This window comes from Haemaphysalis longicornis, unplaced genomic scaffold (assembly GCF_048455015.1).
Source record: "Haemaphysalis longicornis isolate Haplotype H1 unplaced genomic scaffold, Haemaphysalis longicornis Haplotype H1 scaffold_3, whole genome shotgun sequence".
Taxonomy (NCBI): domain Eukaryota; kingdom Metazoa; phylum Arthropoda; class Arachnida; order Ixodida; family Ixodidae; genus Haemaphysalis; species Haemaphysalis longicornis.
This window is the reverse complement of record NW_027526335.1, coordinates 221965262-221984497: the sequence shown is the minus strand read 5'-3', so window position 1 is coordinate 221984497 and position 19236 is coordinate 221965262. Positions and strand designations below refer to the sequence as shown.

General features: G+C 49.2%; 1 protein-coding gene across 1 annotated transcript in view; it reads left to right on the top strand.

Moving 5' to 3' along the window:
- Positions 1-844: 844 nt before the first annotated feature.
- Positions 845-19236, top strand: part of LOC144173719 (uncharacterized) — a 37026-nt gene continuing 18634 nt past the window's right edge. Inside the window, exon 1 of the mRNA XM_077702022.1 lies at positions 845-912. Within this exon, the coding sequence (XP_077558148.1) occupies positions 868-912 (45 nt within the window). The 5' untranslated portion in view covers positions 845-867. The remainder of the gene's footprint in view (positions 913-19236) is intronic.

Genomic DNA, 19236 nt, shown 5'->3' with positions numbered 1-19236 from the left:
AGCTCGACAAATTGTTCATGATATCCGGCCGCCTATTCCCGATAATTTGGGAAGATTCCCAATACTTTGGGGGGACTGATTACATTCAATCCTGTCCAGACATCTGCCCTCCCAATCTACCGAAATCTGAACATTCTTCTACTCACATACTCACTACAATTAAAGCTCGGCGTTCTAATTCATCGAATTCGAAATAAAGGTACTGTCGTTAATAATATTTCTGCCCCAAAATTACTAAACCCCAATAATACCAGATTCGCGGAACAAAACAATATGCTACTACCAAAAGGGCGCACTAATTACGAGAAACAAACAGTCCTCTTTTCAGAAATAATTCTTTGGAATTCATTGCCCACAAACATCAAATTCATCAACTCTGAACGCTTATTTCACAACTGCTTAAAAAATCCCTTGTGGTCAACAGTTTGCCGTAATCAATGACCATTAACCTCGATTATTACGTCTAACCCGTTCTTTGAATATATCTGTTTACTTATGTTCTATTGGTGTTTTTTGTTCTTTGCCAAATATTGCTTCACTGATCTCTGTAACACTCTACCTGCCTATGTGTGCGTTTCTTTGTACTCAGCACAGGAGGTCCCCTCGGCAGTGTAAACTCTGGGACCTCCTTTTGTAATAATAATTGCCATTGTTCTTTTCCTTTATGCAAATACTTTTCAATAAAACCTGAAAACCTGGAATGCACCCCCTTTCCCGCGCTACCTACGCACGTTACCTGCGCAAAATGAGTGTAGATAAGCTGACGTTGTTGGTTACCAAGCCCTGCAGCCATCTGTCGCAAAAATACGTTGCTACAACAACTGCACCTTTGAATTCCCAGACCTGCCAGCGGATGCCAATGACCAGATGAGGAACACCACCAGGAAATGCGAAGAAATGTTTCCGCGATCGGTGAGTGGCTGCCGCGAAAAAGGGCGGATGTATTTCTGAGCTCTTAGTAAGTTTAATCCTGAATCAGTAGTGCAGAAAGAAACTGTTCCACATTAAAGAACCCAGCGCCAATATTTTCGTCGCCGTTCGGTATTACAATTTCAAATTGTTCAGCTCCCCAACGAACACGCATACATTCCAAAAATATTCTTCGCACACTTACTTCTACCATTGTCGCTAATACAGACGTACTATTCATGATGTTCGGTGATTGTTTGAAACCAGTGCGCCCCGTAGAGATAAGGCTGACAGTTGGGCTAATTGGTGTTGACTTTGAACCACAGTGCCAGCGAAAAATGAAACAGGTAAAAGGAAAGATGGAGACAGGACAATCGCTAGACTTCAACTGAAGAAGTTTACTTGGGACACGTAATGTATATGATAACGCTAACAGACAACGATAAAAAGACGTAAAAATTCTGCAGAAATTCAGAGAATTACTTACTGATGCGTAGCACTTTTATGCCGCTAGTCTTGAGTGTGAGTTGTTTCCAGCGACATTTCTTGGTTTTTTCTAAATCTTGTACGACCAATTATCGCCATTTACGCTATTATACCGATTACAAGTGAAAATTTTGCGAAATCTACATGATTGTGGGAATGCAGGGCGTTACACTGTTCGCCGTTTTTCTTAATTACTTTATATTTCTTTTATTTTTTTAGTTTTGCAACAACTCGTTGAAGCAATTAGCTCCATTTAGGCTATTATAACGATTACGGGTGGAACTTTCCCGAAATCGGCATTATTGTGGAAATGCCGTGCGTTATACGTTTTGCTATTTTCCGTAATTTTTAGAATTTGTCCTATTTTTTGGTTTTTCAAAAATTTCTTCCGACCCATTATCTCCATTTAAAATATTTAACGATTACATTTCCAACTTTCACGAAATCTGCATTATTATGGAAATGCCGGGTGTTACACGGTTCGCTATTTTTCGTAATTACTTTATATTTTTCTTTTTTTTCGTTTTGCAAAATTTCGTTCGACCAAGTTGTTAGTAAGCGCTCAGTTGTTAGTAAGCGCTCGTCCCGTGTAGTTCTTCTCTTTGTGTCGCGTTTTTCTGAGCTTTTATTTAGCATGTCTCCATGCCAACTTGCCCACTTGTCGGTGCTTCCAAGTATCTCCATTTACGCTGTTATTATCAAGGCTATCTGAGGGGCTAGTTGGTGCATTGGACATATATAATGTACCAAAAATGCGCAAGTAAGGACGGGACAAGCGAAGGGAGACAACACACAGCGCGTACTAACAAACTGGGTTTATTTCCGCGTGCATATATACTTCATCCATCGGCACGTGCGAACAAACAAATAGAAAACGAAAAAGAAAAAAGAAATACAACAAAGTAGCTAAAACAGACAAAACCTATATTCACTTTACACGCAAGCATCCACAGACCGGTCAATTGTCACCCAGAAATGCGATTTCTTTAGAAGATAAAGATATGGATGCAATGCTAATGCACTCGTCACCCGAGCGTGTAATTTCCCTTGTCTGTATTATTTCCCGGGCGAGGAGGTCATGGCAAGCAACTCCATTTTCTTTAAAAAGGGAAAGATCTGCCATCACGGCAATTATTGGCAAGATGCCTAGAAGAAATAATGACGTTGTTCCTGTGCCCCCCAAGCCTATCGTTAATACATCAGCCGGTCTGGCCGATGTACACTTTTTTGCACTTCAAAGGAATCTTATACCACTCCTTCTAGGCAACGAACCTGTTCTGGTGTTTTGTTTTGCACCCACTTCGTTCTTTTTTCTGCGCCGTTGACCTGCCGACAAAACCTGGACAGTTTATTAGGCGCGGAAAATGCATCATCGGCCCCTGCTCGCTTGGCGATGCGTTTCAAGTTACGGCTGAGCCAGTGGATGTACGGAATCACTGCATCTTTTTAGCTACGAGTAAAATTCACCGCAGCCGACGGGCTCGCCAAAGCTCGCGCTGACAGCTTAGCCTCTTTGAGCACTTTTTCGGCAACCGATACAAACAAGGTGTGAAGGGTACCCAGACTTGGACAACCGCTCCGCCTGCTGCGTGAGGCTCGCTGTCATCGAGTGCGGGCAGGATTTCGCCAAGGCATTCTAACGCATAGGGAGGCAATGGCCCTCTTGACCAGCATTTAGTGGGCGGACCCAAACGGAAGGAGCGGTTTGTTCGCCCTGGGGGCGTAAGCCCAACAAACGTGATTGTTGGCGAAGTGGAGATTTACGTCTAAAAATCTGGCGTGGGCCTCGTGGAGTAGCTCGCTAGTAACAACTAAAGGTTGGAGGTGCTAAGAAGCGCTATGGCCTGCTCAGCTGGGGCTCCGAAGTCGTGGGGAGGGCAGTCTAATATTAATCCACGTAACAAAAAACTTTCAGCACCTTCGTTTTATGAAGAGAATCGTGATTTTTTCTGTCCAGGTGTGCAAGCTATAAATCGCTTAGCACAGGCGCAATGCAAGAGCCGATACATACGCCGTTCTTCTGAATGAATATTTTTTCGTCAAAACACACATAGGTGGACTTTAAGTACATGGGCAGCAGCTCTACAAACCCACCAGCAGTCGTTCCTGCGTTATTTAAAAAGGTAACACCAAGTTCGTCAATACATTCTCGAACGCAGGTGAGCACAGCGTCATGTGGTAGGGAGCAATAAAGGTCGTTTATGTCGATAGAGCAAGCAAAAAAGCTCCGGTACGAATTTCGCTTCAGATAGTCAGTAATGGCGTTAGAATTGCTAACCCTGAACGGGATGTTAACATTTAAGATGGAAATTATGGCGATTGCAGGTGAAACTTTCGCAAAATCTGCATTATTGCGGAAATGCCGTGCGTTATACGTTTTGGCTTCTCATCGCTCTGAAGGAAAATCTCGCACACCGCGGAAATACTTCCCCTACGCAAAGAGAATCGAGTTTACATCGTCAGAACAGGTACGGACGCATGCCCGCTACCGGTCTCCCTGTCATCTGTTGATTTTCTCGGCGTCGCGGAAGTCCACGATCATCGAGCAGTGGGTAGGCCTAGCTTGCCCGGCGCGGGTTCGGCGGGGCCGTCTCCACCCCCGCTGCGAACTCTTACGACGGCGACCCCACCAACTTCGGATGCTCCGGTGCCACCCGGGCAAGGCTACGATGCTGTCAGCACGACCCCAACATCCGAGGCACGTCAATCGGTGAGCGAATCGGTTTCCGAGCCTACCGTGCCAATGGACATTCAACCCGTGGTTCGGGATGAAACACAAGCTGCATCGCACCTCCAAATGACCAACCCGACAACTTCAGTGAACAAGACGCAAGACTTGTCTTCTGGGACATCCGCTTCACCATCAACGTCCACAACCAATCGCGTTGGCCATAAGCGGCCCACAGGAGACCCCGAAAAGAAATCATCCCCTCGTGATTCTCAAGGGAAGCGTTCTTGCCTGACTATGGACCACCCAGTCGATTTTACACCTGGATCAGTCCGGTACAAGGCCACGGTTAAGGCTTTAACACCTAAAAGCCTTGCAACCATCCCGAACCGAATCTTACAAGCGAACTTCGACTCCTGCCTCGGCACCAAAGGATTTCGCGGCTTCGCTGTTCGTCCGAAGTCAAACACGATTGCTGTGTGGCTCCCGACATTGACTGCAGTGGATCGCCTGCAAATGCTCAAGTTCATAACGATCACACCCGAAGATGTGGTACCCGTGAAAGTGTACCTAGTTGAAGGGTCTGACTTGCAGCGCTACGTTGTGTACGGTGTTGACTGCAACGAAGACCAGGCGGTGCTCCAGCGTGAGCTTTACTGCCCTACACATCGTATCATAGCAGCGCGCTACATGGGAAAAAAGGGCTCCTGCCTCGTAACGCTGCAAGGACCTCCTACACCCCCCGCCTGCTTGCACTACTACGGGTGCATTTTGCGACCGCAACCCTACAAGCCTAGTGTTGTGTACTGTTACAAATGCTTTCGACCTGGCCACATGCACAAGTCTTGCCTTTCCTCAAGTCAGGATGAGGAAATGGCTGAGAGCAAGGTGTCGTACGAGTGTGGCCTTTGCAAAAGTAACGATCACCACATCACATCGCTTACGTGCCCGACCAAGCGGAAGGCTACCGAAACATTACGCCGCCGTCAAAACCACAGGCTCCAAGCAGTCAAAATGACCACATTTGCCGTACCGACAGCCAACCGTTTTTCGGCTCTTCAGTGGGATGAAGAAGACTGGCCAGACCTCCCTGATTTGTGTTCTGCACCTGAACAACCAGTATTGTACAGTGATGCTGCGCGCCGAGGGGGTGGTCGCCGCCAAAAGAATTCCCTGCAGCATACACCTATGCCAGAACCCGATGATGACACGGCGGCTGTTGATGAGCAAATTGCACAACTCTTAGCAGAAGTCACTAAACTCCGACGGCACCGAGAGTTACTTTTACGCCGGAAGCGACCTGACCAACGCGCAGATCTGTCCCCAACACCCGCACCAACGATGCGCCAGCCGCCACCCTTTTTCGGGTCGCAAAACTCGTCCGCGATTCCCGACAACTCGACTTCGTCGCTCTTGCGTTTTATGGTCAACCAGTTATCGCACCTGACATCAGTACTCCTACAGCGCTTGGACTCTTAATCACCCTGGCGACTCCACCTGTGTCCGGCATCTTACAGTGGAACTGCAGGGGCCTGTCATCGAAGATTGGTGAGCTAAAGGCTCATATACTCAACAACAAGCTGCACGTCTGGGCTCTGCTTCTTCAGGAAACAAACGCTCTGCCTGCTATTTCGGGTTTCAGTGGTCATGTGTCCCCATCTATGGTCGATCGTCGTGTGCACGCTGTGGCGCCTCCGGGTAAGGCGGCCGTGTATGTGCCGGCGTGTTGCCCGCAAATTCAGCTCTCCCTTGAACGGTGGTGCAACTCGCATCAGGAGGTAGTGGCAGTTGCAGTTCAATTTACAAGGGCAACAGTGGTTGTCGTTTCTTGCTACGTGAGGCCCGCAGGTGGCTCACCCTCACGCATTAATTTGGGCTGGCTATTGGCTATTCGTCAGCAATACCCAGGGTGCCCAATTTTGGTGGGTGGGGACTTTAATGCACCCCATTTAGAGTTGGATTACCCCGTATAAAGTCCCCGTGGCAGACGTGTGCGGGATGCGTCTGCGGATGCGTCCTTTGTGCTGCTCAACCAGTCCGGCGCAGCGACACGAGCAGTGCAGTATTCCCGCGGAGCGTCTTATGCACCAGACCTCACTTGGTGGTTGGGGCAAGGCACTCCTCTATGGCACCTGGAGCCCGATTGCTGGGGGAGTGATCACCACCCAATCATCATAAGACTACACGCGTCGCAGGCCCACCGGCTGCATCGCAAGTGCTGCGTCGTGAGTTGGGACAGTTTCCGATCTAGGCTGGCTGCCCCGTCTGTGGAGGCAGCAACAGATCTTGTCGACAGGATACGAAGTGCGCTCGTTGGTGCCACCACTACCACGTGGGTGGACGTGAATCGGCCTGCGCCAGACATCGGCCTCCTTAATCTGTGGGCTGCTCGCAGGCAAGTAGATCTTGCAGCATCTCGTGACCCTGCTTCTCCAAACGCCCGTGCGCGCTTGCAGTTCCTTACAGAGAAGGCACGCCGATACGAAAAAGACCTATCGCGTAGCCAATGGTATTTTTGGTGTGAAGGGTTTTCCTCGAAGACCTCGAATGCCTCTCTATGGCGAACATTCCGGGCGATGGAACGTGGACGGCGCTCTCCGGATCCGGCTGCCCATGCTTGGTTTGCGGCTAGGCTAGGTCCCGAAGATTTTGCTAAGGAAGCGGCCAGGGCGTTTTTTTTTCGTTCTATGATGCGACACCTGTCCGAAATCTATTGCCTTCCCCTCGATTCCTCCCTGCACATGTGGACAAGCCTCCATTCTCTTCTGACATCGAAGGTATTGCTACGGCTTTTACGATGGCAGAATTGCTTGCGGCAATAGACTGTTCTAAGCGGAAAACTGCGCCTTGTCCGGATTCTATTCCTTACGAAGCCTTCAAGAATTTGAACAATGATGTGCTCGCTCAGCTCCTCGATTCCATCAACGAGGTATGGCTTAGTGGAGTCGTCCCTGGCAGCTGGAAAGCCGCGCACGTCGTTCCCATACCAAAAGCTGGCAAGCCAGCGATGGTGCTAGAAAACCTGCGGCCAATATCACTTACGGCGACGGTTTTCAAGCTTGCAGAGAAAATGCTAGCCACTCGCTTGTCGTGGTGGCTTGAACAGCATGGGTATTACCACCCCGCGCAAATCGGCTTTCGCCCATCACTTGACACGGAGGACGGGCTTAGCGTTTTGGCAACATCAACACTGTCGTCAACCCGAAGTCATGCTGTTCGGGCCATCCTAGCAATGGACATCCAAAAAGCGTATGACAACATCAGTCACGCTGCTATCCAGGACTCAATTGATATGCTCCACCTTCCCATGCGGGTACGGCAGTTCGTCCAGTCATTCCCTCAAGACAGGACATTTGCCATACGCCTTCACGGACAAGCTGTTGGGTCCTTCGTTCCTGTACGTGGTGTGCCCCAAGGATCGGTATTGGCTCCGACCTTGTTTAATATGGCCTTAATATCACTGGCATGGCGCCTTCATGATGTACCGGCTGTTAAATTTCTCCTTTACGCCGATGACATCACCGTGTGGAGCACTCTACATGACCTGGAAACTCAAGCGAGTTCGTTGCAGTCAGCCCTGGATGTTACCGCAGCCTTTGCCTCTTCGGTGGGCCTTCAGCTATCAATGAGTAAAACAACATACACATCCGTTGCAAACCGCTGGGGCCGCCGAAAGCTTGCTGCTTGTCCCATCCGCCTTCATCTGTCTGGGCAACCACTGCAGGAGAGCCCAGCAATCAAAGTCCTGGGATTGCGGATACACCAGTCAGGAACGGCGACAGCTTGGCTTGCTCAGGCTAAACACCAAGCTGCTCAAACGCTGTCACTAGTACGCCGTATTGCTCCCAAAGCTGGTGGAGCCAGCTCACACGTGGCGCGACAAATAGTGAGAGCAGTTTTACAACCGCGCTTGGTGTACTCTGCTCAGTTCCAGCATTTGACGGCAACACAGTGGGATCGACTGGAAGCGATTAACAGAGAGGCTATGAGAGCAATTACTGCGCTTCCACGCATCACCCCTATAGTTGCTCTCCAGGAACAAGCCCAACTGAACACGTTGGATGAACTTATTCATAAACGTCGCGAAGCTCAGAAATTGAAGAATGCGCTGTGCGATTCGGCGCGAGCATTAATAGCTTACGCAGTCTCTCATTCGCTACCAGCCCTACCGCAGCGAGTACTTCCCCCGTGGCAGTTCGTGCAATTGAGTGGCAACAAACCAACTGACCTTCGTCGTCCAGATTCCAACATTTCGGCGTCTGCCCTCAAACAACGCATCGCCGACACGGATAGCCTCCTTCCACCCGGCTCTATCATATTATATACTGACGCCAGTATACAAGAGACTGTGATTGCCACTGCCATTCATTGCACTAGCCATCCAGCCCTTAGCAAGACGTCCAGATTTAAGGTCCCGGAACCTCCATCATCGTTCTGTGCAGAACTTATAGCCATTAGAGAGGCTCTGATTGCTGTAACCGGAATCACTTTGCTGCCCGGGGCGCGCATCGAAGTTCGCACCGATGCTCTACAAGCAGTCCGCCTAATACGGTTAGTTATACTGTATTCGGGTAGTCGCTCTGATACTCCGACTCGGAGTACGCCGATGCGCCGCTTCCCCCAATCCGAGCAAGAGTCACCGCTCCCCAACCGAACGGGTACCCGATCTTGGAGTAGCACGCGACCGTGGCGCCGCGGCGCGGCCAAAACGGCAACTGCAAACAGCCAGGCCGGCCAAGGTGTCTCAGCAAATGGCGGCCTCCGCCTCGGACGCGTTAGCTCCAAGCCAAAATTCCCCGACATCAGCTGAGCGCCTGTTATTCGCAATGATTGAAGGTAAGAATAGGTGTGCACAACCTTGCGAACGTATTCCTGCACTTTGAACACTGGAAGTGGTTCGGCGAACAGTTCGGCGAACTTCGCAGCGTAAACGTGCGAGTCGTCGTCGTCTGAGCTGCTGTCCTCCTCGGCGTCGATTTCGAGCTGCAGAAGTAGCGGAGACGGCTTCCCTCACTCAAGAGACGTCTCCGTTTCGACATGATGCGGAGAATAGCACGAGAAGCAAAATCGTCGAAACACTCCCACAACTAACCGCTGTCGAGGCCTCAGCACAGAAAGGGAGGATTCAGCGAACGCCACCGACTGGGCAGGCGAGCGGGGCGAGCCAGAGGCGAGCCGCGGCGGCCGGGGTCACGTGACCCAATCGCCTCCGGATTTCGGCGGCACTCCAACTTCGGAGTCAGAGCAGTCGGAGGTGCTCGGAGTGGAGTACGACGCTCTGAGATGACCAACCGAACATACGTCGAGCGCTCGATTTCGACCACCCGAACACGGAGTCGCTTTTCGGAGTGCTCTAGAGCGCTCTAAAACGACCACCCGAATACAGCATTAGTCGAAGCCCTGTGCTGGCTCAGAGTATTCATCAACTTGCGGCAGGAATCGCTCACAAGATCCTGATTGAATGGGTTCCACGTGACCTACTCACAGAACACTGCAAGGCAGACGTAGCAGCCCGACTGGCAGCATCCGTTCCATCTCCGACTTCCCCGTTAGAGCTGGATGATGCCACTCTCCTGGTGACGAGAAAAGAACACCTCCGGCGCCGCACACGTGCTCTTATTCCACCGTGCGCTGCCATCCTCCCCCCGGGTCTTACCCGTGCAGAGGAGGTTGCGCTCAGGAGGATTCAGGTGGGTGTGGCCTTAACTCCCGCCGTGACCCGCCACTGGCCTCAATACCGAGGTTCTTTTACAAACCCTGGTTGCTCAGTGTGCCACCGCAGCGACGCGATTGCCGACCTTCACCACTTGCTTTGGTCCTGCCTCGCCTTGAGGCCGACGAAACTGCGGCACCTTGCGGCGACGGGCCTCCGCGCAGACGACGCCTCCGCATACGCCGCATGGATACATGGGCGCCATCATCGTCCACTGCTTGACTTCATCCGCGAAGCGAACATTTTAATTTTCATCTAATCACCATCACCTCATAATCCCATATATATGCCCTGTGGCAAAATAAACGTTCTTAAAAAAATTATCTCCATTTACGTTATCATAACGATTACAGTTGGAACTTTCGCGAAATCTGCCTCATTGTGGAAATGCAGGGAGTTACACGTTCGCTATTTTTCGTAATTATTTTATATTTTTCTTACTTTTATAGATTTTTCAAAATTTCGTTTCATCAATTTTCTCCACTTACGTTATTTTAACGATTGCAGGTGGAACTTTCGCGAGACCCGCATTATCGTGGAAACGCCATCATTTTCCTAAGTTTCAGCATTCTATTTTTTCGGTTTTCAAAATTTCGTCCGACCAGATTATCTCCATTTAAGTTATTTTAACGATTACATTGAGAACTTTCGCAAAATGTGCATTATTGTGGAAATGCCGGGCGTTAAACGGTTCGCCATTTTTCGTAATTGGTTTATCTTTTTCTTTTTTTCTTTCTTGTTGTGCGAAATTTAGTTCGACCAAGTATCTCTATTTACGCTGTTATGACGATTCCCGGCCGCGGCGGCCGCTTTTCTGATGGAGGCGAAAAGCAAAAACGCCCGTGTGTACAAGATTTCGGCGCACGTTAAAGGAGTACTGACACAAAATTTCAAAGCTGAGATAACTATGTAAAACGCTTCCTTCTTATCAGGAGATATCTCCCAGCAAGTTTCAACAGCAACCGTTCAGCGAAACATATTTAAAATCCATTTTAATCTTCGCCCCCAAGAGAAAGCCCAGAGCGGGCCGACGTGACATCATCTGCTACGTGCCCCAAACTGCCGACGTCGGGGCTCCCGTGACGGAGCCGACGCGCTGGCAGTGGTTGGCGCGCGCTGCTCGGGCGTGTGTACACGTTACGGTTTTGGGACTGACGTCATGCTGCCCGGGCCTGTGGGGACGGCGAAAACCTCGGCCGGTCTGGGCGCGCGCGTGCGCTCGCTCGCGCGCGCTTCCAGAGAGGCAGCGATACGGCAAGAATGGTGACGTCATGTTATACATGCTGTCATGGCGGCCGCTCGGCGTTTTTCAGTCGAAACCGAAACTGGCACGAATAAACGACGCCGTAAATGAATGTTTACGCTGCGCTCGACCGTCTAATCTGTCATTCTATGATTAGTGGGCTGGTAGGCACGCATAGCAGCGAAAAAAACGTAACATGAAAATTTCGTGTCAGTACTCCTTTAAAGATCCCCAGGTGGTCGAAATTAATCCGGAGCCCTCCACTACGGCGCGCCTCATCGCCTGCGTTGCGTCGGCGCGTTAAACCCAACAATCAATCAACGATTGCAGGTGACACTTTCGCGAAATCTGATTGATTGATTGATTGATTGATTGATTGTGGGGTTTAACGCGCCGACGCAACGGAGGCGATGAGGCGCGCCGTAGTGGAGGGCTCCGGATTAATTTTGACCACCTGGGGATCTTCGTCGTGCGCCGAAATCTCGTACACACGGGCGTTTTTGCTTTTCGCCTCCATCAGAAAAGCGGCTGCCGCGGCCGGGAATCGAACCCGCGACCTCGTGCTCAGCAGCGCAACGCCTTAGCCACTGAGCCACCGCGGCGGGTTTCGCGAAATCTGCATTACTGCGGAAATGCCATGTGTTTTACGTTTTGCCTATTTCCGTGATTTTCTAATATTTTTCTTATTTTTTAGTTTTTCGAAATTTCGTCCGACCAATTTGGAAAGACGACATAAAGACCGCATTTGGAACTTTCTGCGACATCTGCATTATTGTGAAAATGCACGGCGTGACACGGTTCGCGATTAACCGTGATTATTTTACAATTTTCTTATCTTTTATAGTTTTTCAAAATTTCGTTCGACAGATTATCTTCATTTGCGATTACCTGTAGAGCTTTTGAGAAATCTGCATTATTGTGAAAATGTCATGCGTTAGAGGATTTGCTATTTACCGCAATTTGCTAATATTTCTTTTAGTTTCTCGTGTTTCAAAATCTCGTCCCACCATTATCTGCATTCCCGTTACTATAACTATTGCATTTGGAAGTTTCGCGAAATCTGCATTATTGAAGAAATGCAGGTCGTTACACGGTCCTGGCTGTAGCGGTACTCGCAAAGGATGCTACGCATTAAAACTTACAAATGATATCAAACAACGTGCAGTCAAAGATGCGTGCAACCCCACACAGCCAAGCTACGTCTAGCGCATGCGCCCTAGCCAGAATTTTAGCTCTTTAGCCGTAAAAGCGATGTAAGGCACAGTGACGCAGTTCTCTGCCTGCGTGTGAATATGGAAGGCCTCCGATATCTGCGGCAGGTATTTATTCGCCGCTATAGTTACAGTTGCGAATGAGAGTATCTAATACTACTTTTCACTTCACTGTCACCCTTTTTCTTGTATGTGTAACTTTGTATCCACGTCCGTTTAAGCGATCGATGATCAAGAACCTGCCACGGCCTCGGCCAATGCTTGCGCGCAGGCACATATCCTTCGACCGCTCGCCGGACCGCACGTTAACGGGCCGGCGGTGCCGGGACCGACCTTCGGGGACGGTCGGCGTAGATCGCGGCAGATATTTGAACATCGCTTTGAAAACCACAGCTGATGACACTAACTAGCACACTTTTTCACCACTCTAACATCCACATTCACCGCTGTCGAATTACTTTTCCACAACTAGCGTGATTTTAAAAAGCGGCGACAAGAATTGTTGCTGCCGCGACCTGCGTCGGTTCGAGCTGCTCCGTCGGCCGTGCGGGCAGGCACGGCGGTGCGTGCGCGGCGCGTTTCTGCGAGCAGTAAACGCTTCATGATGCCTCGCTTTACACATTTGTTGCAAACAAGGGAAATCTAGAAACGTAGCTTGGCAATCATCGTAGTCTACATTGTTGATCGGGGAAACGAGCCGCAGCTTACGCTTCGGTCGTACACGTACGCCACCTCGCTCAAGTTGTTTGCGGAGAATGTACCACAGTTGATACGGTTATAAAATCCCCATGACGTCAAACAGCGCTTGACGCACTGAGAATTAACTTCAAACGACGGAAATTAACACGAAAATACTTTTAGAACGCGCGTCCTAAGCTAAGTGTCACGCGCTGCAAGCCAACTGTGCAGCAAGGTAGGAACGGTGATCCTACAAGTGACGTCAAAACGATCGCAGCGCCAGCCTCTCCAGTGGTGGGCCTCGCGACCAATAGTGGCGCGGGCGACAGCAGGTGACGGCGGAGTGAATTTTTTTCTGGAGTTGATGAAGTATTTAATGTATGATTTTTTATAAAGGAACACTGGAAATATCACTTCTGTATTAATCTGTTGTCTTATATTTGCGTAATGTCTTGTTCTTCTTCAATAATGTTGACGAGTATGAACATTACAGCGGACTTAGACGGGTAGATTTAGCTGTGACTATATTATTGCCCAGGCGTTGTTTTACTTTGCCCTGGTGGCTGAATCGAGTCACAGACAGACAGACAGACAGACAGACAGCATACAGGCAGACCAAAATTTTTGGGTTTAAGTAGCCCAAGAAAGACTATCGTCTTCAACAGACAGACATACAGACATACCAAAATTTCTGGGTTTAAGTAGCCCAAGAAAGACTATCGCCTTAAATATCTGTATATAAAGTTTCTTTCTTCGCCCTACTCGGCCCCAATGTTTGCTCCAACTCCGGATCAACGAACGCCATCACCGGTCACGCTACCAGATCCGCAACGAGTAGCTAGCATCATGCCGCTACCGATGAAATGCCGGTTGTGCTCGTTACAACGCTCAATGCGCTTAGTCGGATGTCTTTTTTAATCGAGTGTTTCGGGTGTGGGTTGATATGTTACACAGACATCTTACTTACGCAGGCAGTAAGATACCTACTAGGGGGAAGGGAAACGGGCAGCCACGTATTTGTTCAAGAGAATAGAGCTCAAGGGCTTCTACGTTTTAAATTGTTATGGGACGGATGCGTGCCGTTCGTTTGGAGGAAGAAGGACAAGAATTGAAGCGTTGAAACTTGTTGAAACTCGTTGAATTGAAACTCGAACGGGCGCAAAAACAAAGGAAAGCTGATGGCGCCGCCATTGCGGCCTGAAGTTCAGCTCGTGGAGTAGCGGCGAATCCCTCCCCGATGAACAGCAACTTGCCCCCTTGGAACGCCGGCGTGAGCCTGTAGCGGCAAGCCACAGTGCCAGCGACAGCAGCGTGACGCAGGCCCACGGGCGCGCTCACCCGCCGGAGGGCTCGCGCGCCCCTGGCATCAGTAGATAGAGACCCCACGGCGTTAGGAATAAACCGGCTTGCTACGTGGTCTGGTCGTCTCTGTTTCAACGCCTCCTTGGCATGCGCTCTACAGTTGGTGACCCGGACGTGATATTCCTCCCAGCGAAGTTGTAGAACCATGTTCAGCAACGACCACAACCAGCGAGCACCGCAAGCAGCCGGCAACGAGATCGCCACCCTGGCTATCCACTTGCCGCCGTATAGGAACACAACCCGACCATCTGGTTCCTCCAGGCCGAGTCACAGTTCGCGCTGTCTGGCATCACCTCCCAAGAACGCAAGTTCCACTACGTCGTGAGAGCTCTACCAGCGACTGCTGCGGAAGAGGTTGCGGACATTCTTGCCTCCTTCATACGCAACCAGTGGCGTAGCCAGGGGGGGCTGATCGGGCTTCAGCCCCCCCCGAAATTTTTCCGGCCGTCGCCGGTCTGCCTATATATGCCTGGTACGTCGCCTGCGAACAAAGCTGCATATCCTTTGAAAGTGCCACTAGTAGAAGCATTCACGACTCAATGTCTTCCCTACACAAGGGTGTTTACACAAAACCACGGCCGGACTCGACTCTTTTTCCGCGCTGCGGAAAGGGAGTCGTGTCCGGCCGTGACAAAATGAAGCCCCTGAAGGGTGCGAACCGCTGAGGGATGATTGCGGAGGGGGGCAGCCCTGAAAGCCACGGCGCCTTCAGGTAAGCTCAGCGCACGGGACGACACAGGCATGCGTTGTGTCCCTTTGTGCGAGACATGTGGCAACACAGAGAATAATAGGCCGGCTGTGTACTTCTCAGCAGAGGAGATTGACTCGGCCGGGGAAGCAAGGAGTGGTCCGCACTAACTCGCGGGAAAAAAAAAGAGGGACCGCCGGTCATTGATGGTTGAAGACTGGTACGATGAAGGCCCGTAAGGGAACAGACGATCTTTGTATGTTAAGCAGAACAACGTGCACGCGGCGGTGGCTGACCACGGCCGCTCCATCTCCTAGAAAAAAAAGGGGAGATCAAGCGGCCGTGGGCACGTGCACATTCAAGACTCGTGCAAGGTAACTGAAGAATGCGATGGGGCTACGTAATGGATGAAACATGCAGTTTAGCTGGATGAATGTCGTGCGCGGGCAAAGGGCCTTTGCGAATGAGACACACAGCAAGGTACGCCCCTCTTCCTCGCGTCAGCCCTTCATTCTTCCTTTTTCACGTTTCTGTCGAGCCAGGGAGGGTTTTGTTGGAGTGGGCTCAGACTGCGCGCACTGAGTGTCCCCTTCCGACGGCGATGTTGCGACAATCAATTTCACCCCTGCGATTAGGCAGCTTTGTTCGGCGGTATTCTCCCCTAACCTAGGAAACTGGAGAACAGCGGTTCGACAAAAAAGGCGCGCTGCAGCTCCCCGAGCCAGTCCCAGACTTTATCCTAAATGTGAAGGCACCGCGGTCACCAGCCCTGCCACAGGCAGACGACGTCGCGAGAGTAACAACGATCAGGTGGCCATATTCTACCTCGATCACAACTAAAGCCCCTCCATTGCGTCCACGGCCGCTTTTTCTCTGGACGGCGGCTGCCCAGAGCAGTGTATATTAAGGGCCTGAAACACAACGGCAATATGTCGCGAGGATAGAAGCGCCCCTGGTTTTGAGAAGCTCATGTTCCAAGTGCCAACACCCAAAAGAGGCCTCGAATTGTAAGTCATTTCCTTCCAGTGATTAATCCTTCCATGATCACTGATGTCTTTTGACGATGGAGGTTGCATTGTACGTTAAGTTGTGCTGTGCAGATCAGTTATGCATTCTCTGATATTTAAATAATAATTTCTTTATATTTATACGATGCCCCAGTACCTTGCGTCTGCGAGCTAAAATTGTGTATTTCGTTTTATTCCGAATGCAGTATTTGCGTTTGAATTGGTTGTTAAAGGCGCCCACGGTGGAGCGGATAGAGAGAGAGCAACTTTTATTTAGCGTATTTATGCGTGGGAGTGGCTTCTCAGTCCAGAAGTCCAAACGCTGTCTTCGCACGTTCAGCCCTCTCCGTCAGCATGACCTGGTCGGCGAGGTGGAGCGGATAGGTGATTTTTAATGAGGGAAAACGTAAATTCAACTCCTGTAACGCCTAAATATTTTATTATGCTGGAAGTTGGAGAGGGTTACTCAGAGTGTATCGGGACAGCGTGAGTATCAGTACATGAAGAGTGAAAAATATATTTGTTCTGGCTTCAGTTTTAATAGTTTGCTTTTACTGGAACGAAACTCCATGTGATGTAGCCGCTGTTGCATTGTGTGCGCGTTATCGGGACTTTTGTTACCGCGTTTATTATCTACGCGTGCATCGACTGCTACACCCAATTTTAAACCCATAGCAGCGTACGTGCACAGCGCAAGTGAAGGACCTTCGTACTGGTGGCGAAGAAACGAACGTGCCTTTCTGGTAGAATTTTCCTTTAACTCTTCCTGGCCTTCTTTGAAGTTCTGTGGACGCAGGAGTATCGTTCTTTCAAGGCTCAATCGGTCGTGCAAGACAACATAATTTCCTAATTAAATAAACGGGCTACAGACAGCAGGCCCCCTCAAGAGCACCAGCACACCTCCGCCCTCCTCCTCCGCTCACCCCCCCCCCCCCCCCCCCGCACACACACATACGGGTGCGCTCTGTTGTCTTTATTCCTGAATCCACAACTGCTACTTATACATTCTAAAATGTTGCATGAAGGACATTTTGAGCAATCGTCAGCATTTCCTAAGTAACCGAAATGACCGAGGAATTATCACGGTAAACAACTTTGCAACTTTTAGCCAATCTATCCTGTCGTATAGCCTGAAACCATGCTTCAGTTTCAACATCACGCTCGCTGTCAACCAAGTTTAACTATGTCATTACTGTCCGCTTCATGCTGAAGCATGGTAGTCTTTGGTCTTTCTGTATACGGGGCCATGCCAATGCGCATGGTTTCTTGGTGCACTCCGGAAAACAAAATGCTGACTTGTTTCGCGCATCGCACCACGCCCGAAGGTCATGCTGGCTCTGCACAGCTGCCCAATCCTCCGTTTTCTGGTGGGCCAAGGAGATTCCCAACATAATTGCCATTTCCCGCGTCTCTAACAAAAACTACAAAACTCATGTGCGCCCCATACACTCCAGAGCCACCCATGCTTATGCACTGATATTTTTTTATCGTTTAGCTTTAAAACCGGCAGTGTGTACTCGGCTGAAAAATGGCAGTGCACGCGTCAGCTAAAAAAGTATGTCCTTTCATTAAAGTTTGAAACCAAAATGGTAGGACCGCATTATAACTCTTTCCTCAGATCTCACGACAAAATTCAAAACAGCAATATTTTGCTCAGATTGCACAGAACATGCCTAACCGCAAGAGTACGGTCAGGCATCCTCGTCTTTGCGTTACTATTTTTTCTTGCTAAATATAAAGTTCGATACAGCATCGAATGGTGAACTTTGCAGTGACTTGCTCTACCTCATCTAGGAGTGGTAGCTAAATGGGGTGGCTGCTCCAGAAAAGTTACTGGATAGTACACGCCTTCAGGCAGACTATAGGGCATTTATGCACGAAGCATTGAAAACTTGACAGGTAATAATGCAACTATTTGAGAACACCAAGCTCATTACAGCAGACTCTACATTTAGGCTGTGCCGAAATGTAAACCAGATCCATTATGTTACAAAGCACAGGCTTCTCATGTCCGCCCGGAGACCTGATAGAAGCTACGAAATGGACTGTGTTGAGACTCAAAACAGAAGCGCAAATTTAAACTGGCATGACTTTACAAATACCAATGGCTGAATTATTACGCTTTGGTGTGGACTAATCTTGCCATGTTCATGTAATTTTCGTGCTTAACAGCGCTGTTATTGCGCATGATGTCTGTGTGTTTAGGGTTGATATTTGTTAAAATTATTGCTAGAGATATAACGCTTCTTGTATGTATAATTCATAGCCTCTCATTTTCTAAAGATAAGATCTGCGCTACAGATAACGCAAGTGCATAGAATCGATGTATACTGCACAGAATGAGCTCCATTGATCTGGCACTGGCCGCTACTGTGCAGGCGTACGCAAAACATTTTATTTTGCATTTTGGACAAGGACAACTAAATAAAAAAAATCTAATTCTTACGGCCTACGTCATTTTATTGTGGTTGTCACACCTATCATACTCCACACGTTGAGATAAAGCAAGTAATTGCATGAAACTATGGCCGTTTAATGCAATGCCTGCACAAGGTTCCTGTGCGTGCAATGTACGTCCCGTATCACGGGCAGAGATTTGTACCACGTGGTCTGCGGATTTCCGCCCAGTTTACAACTTCAGCTGGCACAAATACAATCATAATCAACACCAATATCATGAGAGAACCTTAAAGAGCCTTTTAAAGACAAAATACAACCTTGTTCAATTGAATAGCAACTAGCCTTTGGTAACTCGCACAGCTCCATTCCAATCACAGGCGTTTTTTAAACCGAAGCAATGCAACAAATGTCAAAATTTTTAAAATTTAGCGCTGCAGTGAAGTGATATCGGCAGGAGTGGTATATATATAGGCTAGCACTAACGCGTAGTTATGAGTGTGTTAACTGCACGTTAGAATTCAAATGATAAGATCAATGGAGGCCCGTCTACAATCGCGCAATCATGTTCCTTGGCGGTGACTTAAGTCGTTGGGCGCCAATCGTACCAACAAGATCCTGAACTGTCATAGTGAAATCGCCGCCGGAACGTGGGCGGGGATTCGCCATTGCTTCAAACGTTTAATTTAATATTTTGATTATTCCTTTGAAGATTGCGATAAAACTGGTATCATTGATATCGGGACAAGGCAGACTTTTGAATGAACCAAACATGTATTTTATCTTCATAGCCTTTAAGGGTGCTTGCAAACTACCGCACTTTTTTTGTTCGGGGGGGGGGGGGGGGGACGAGAACAATCTTAGCCCCCCCGAA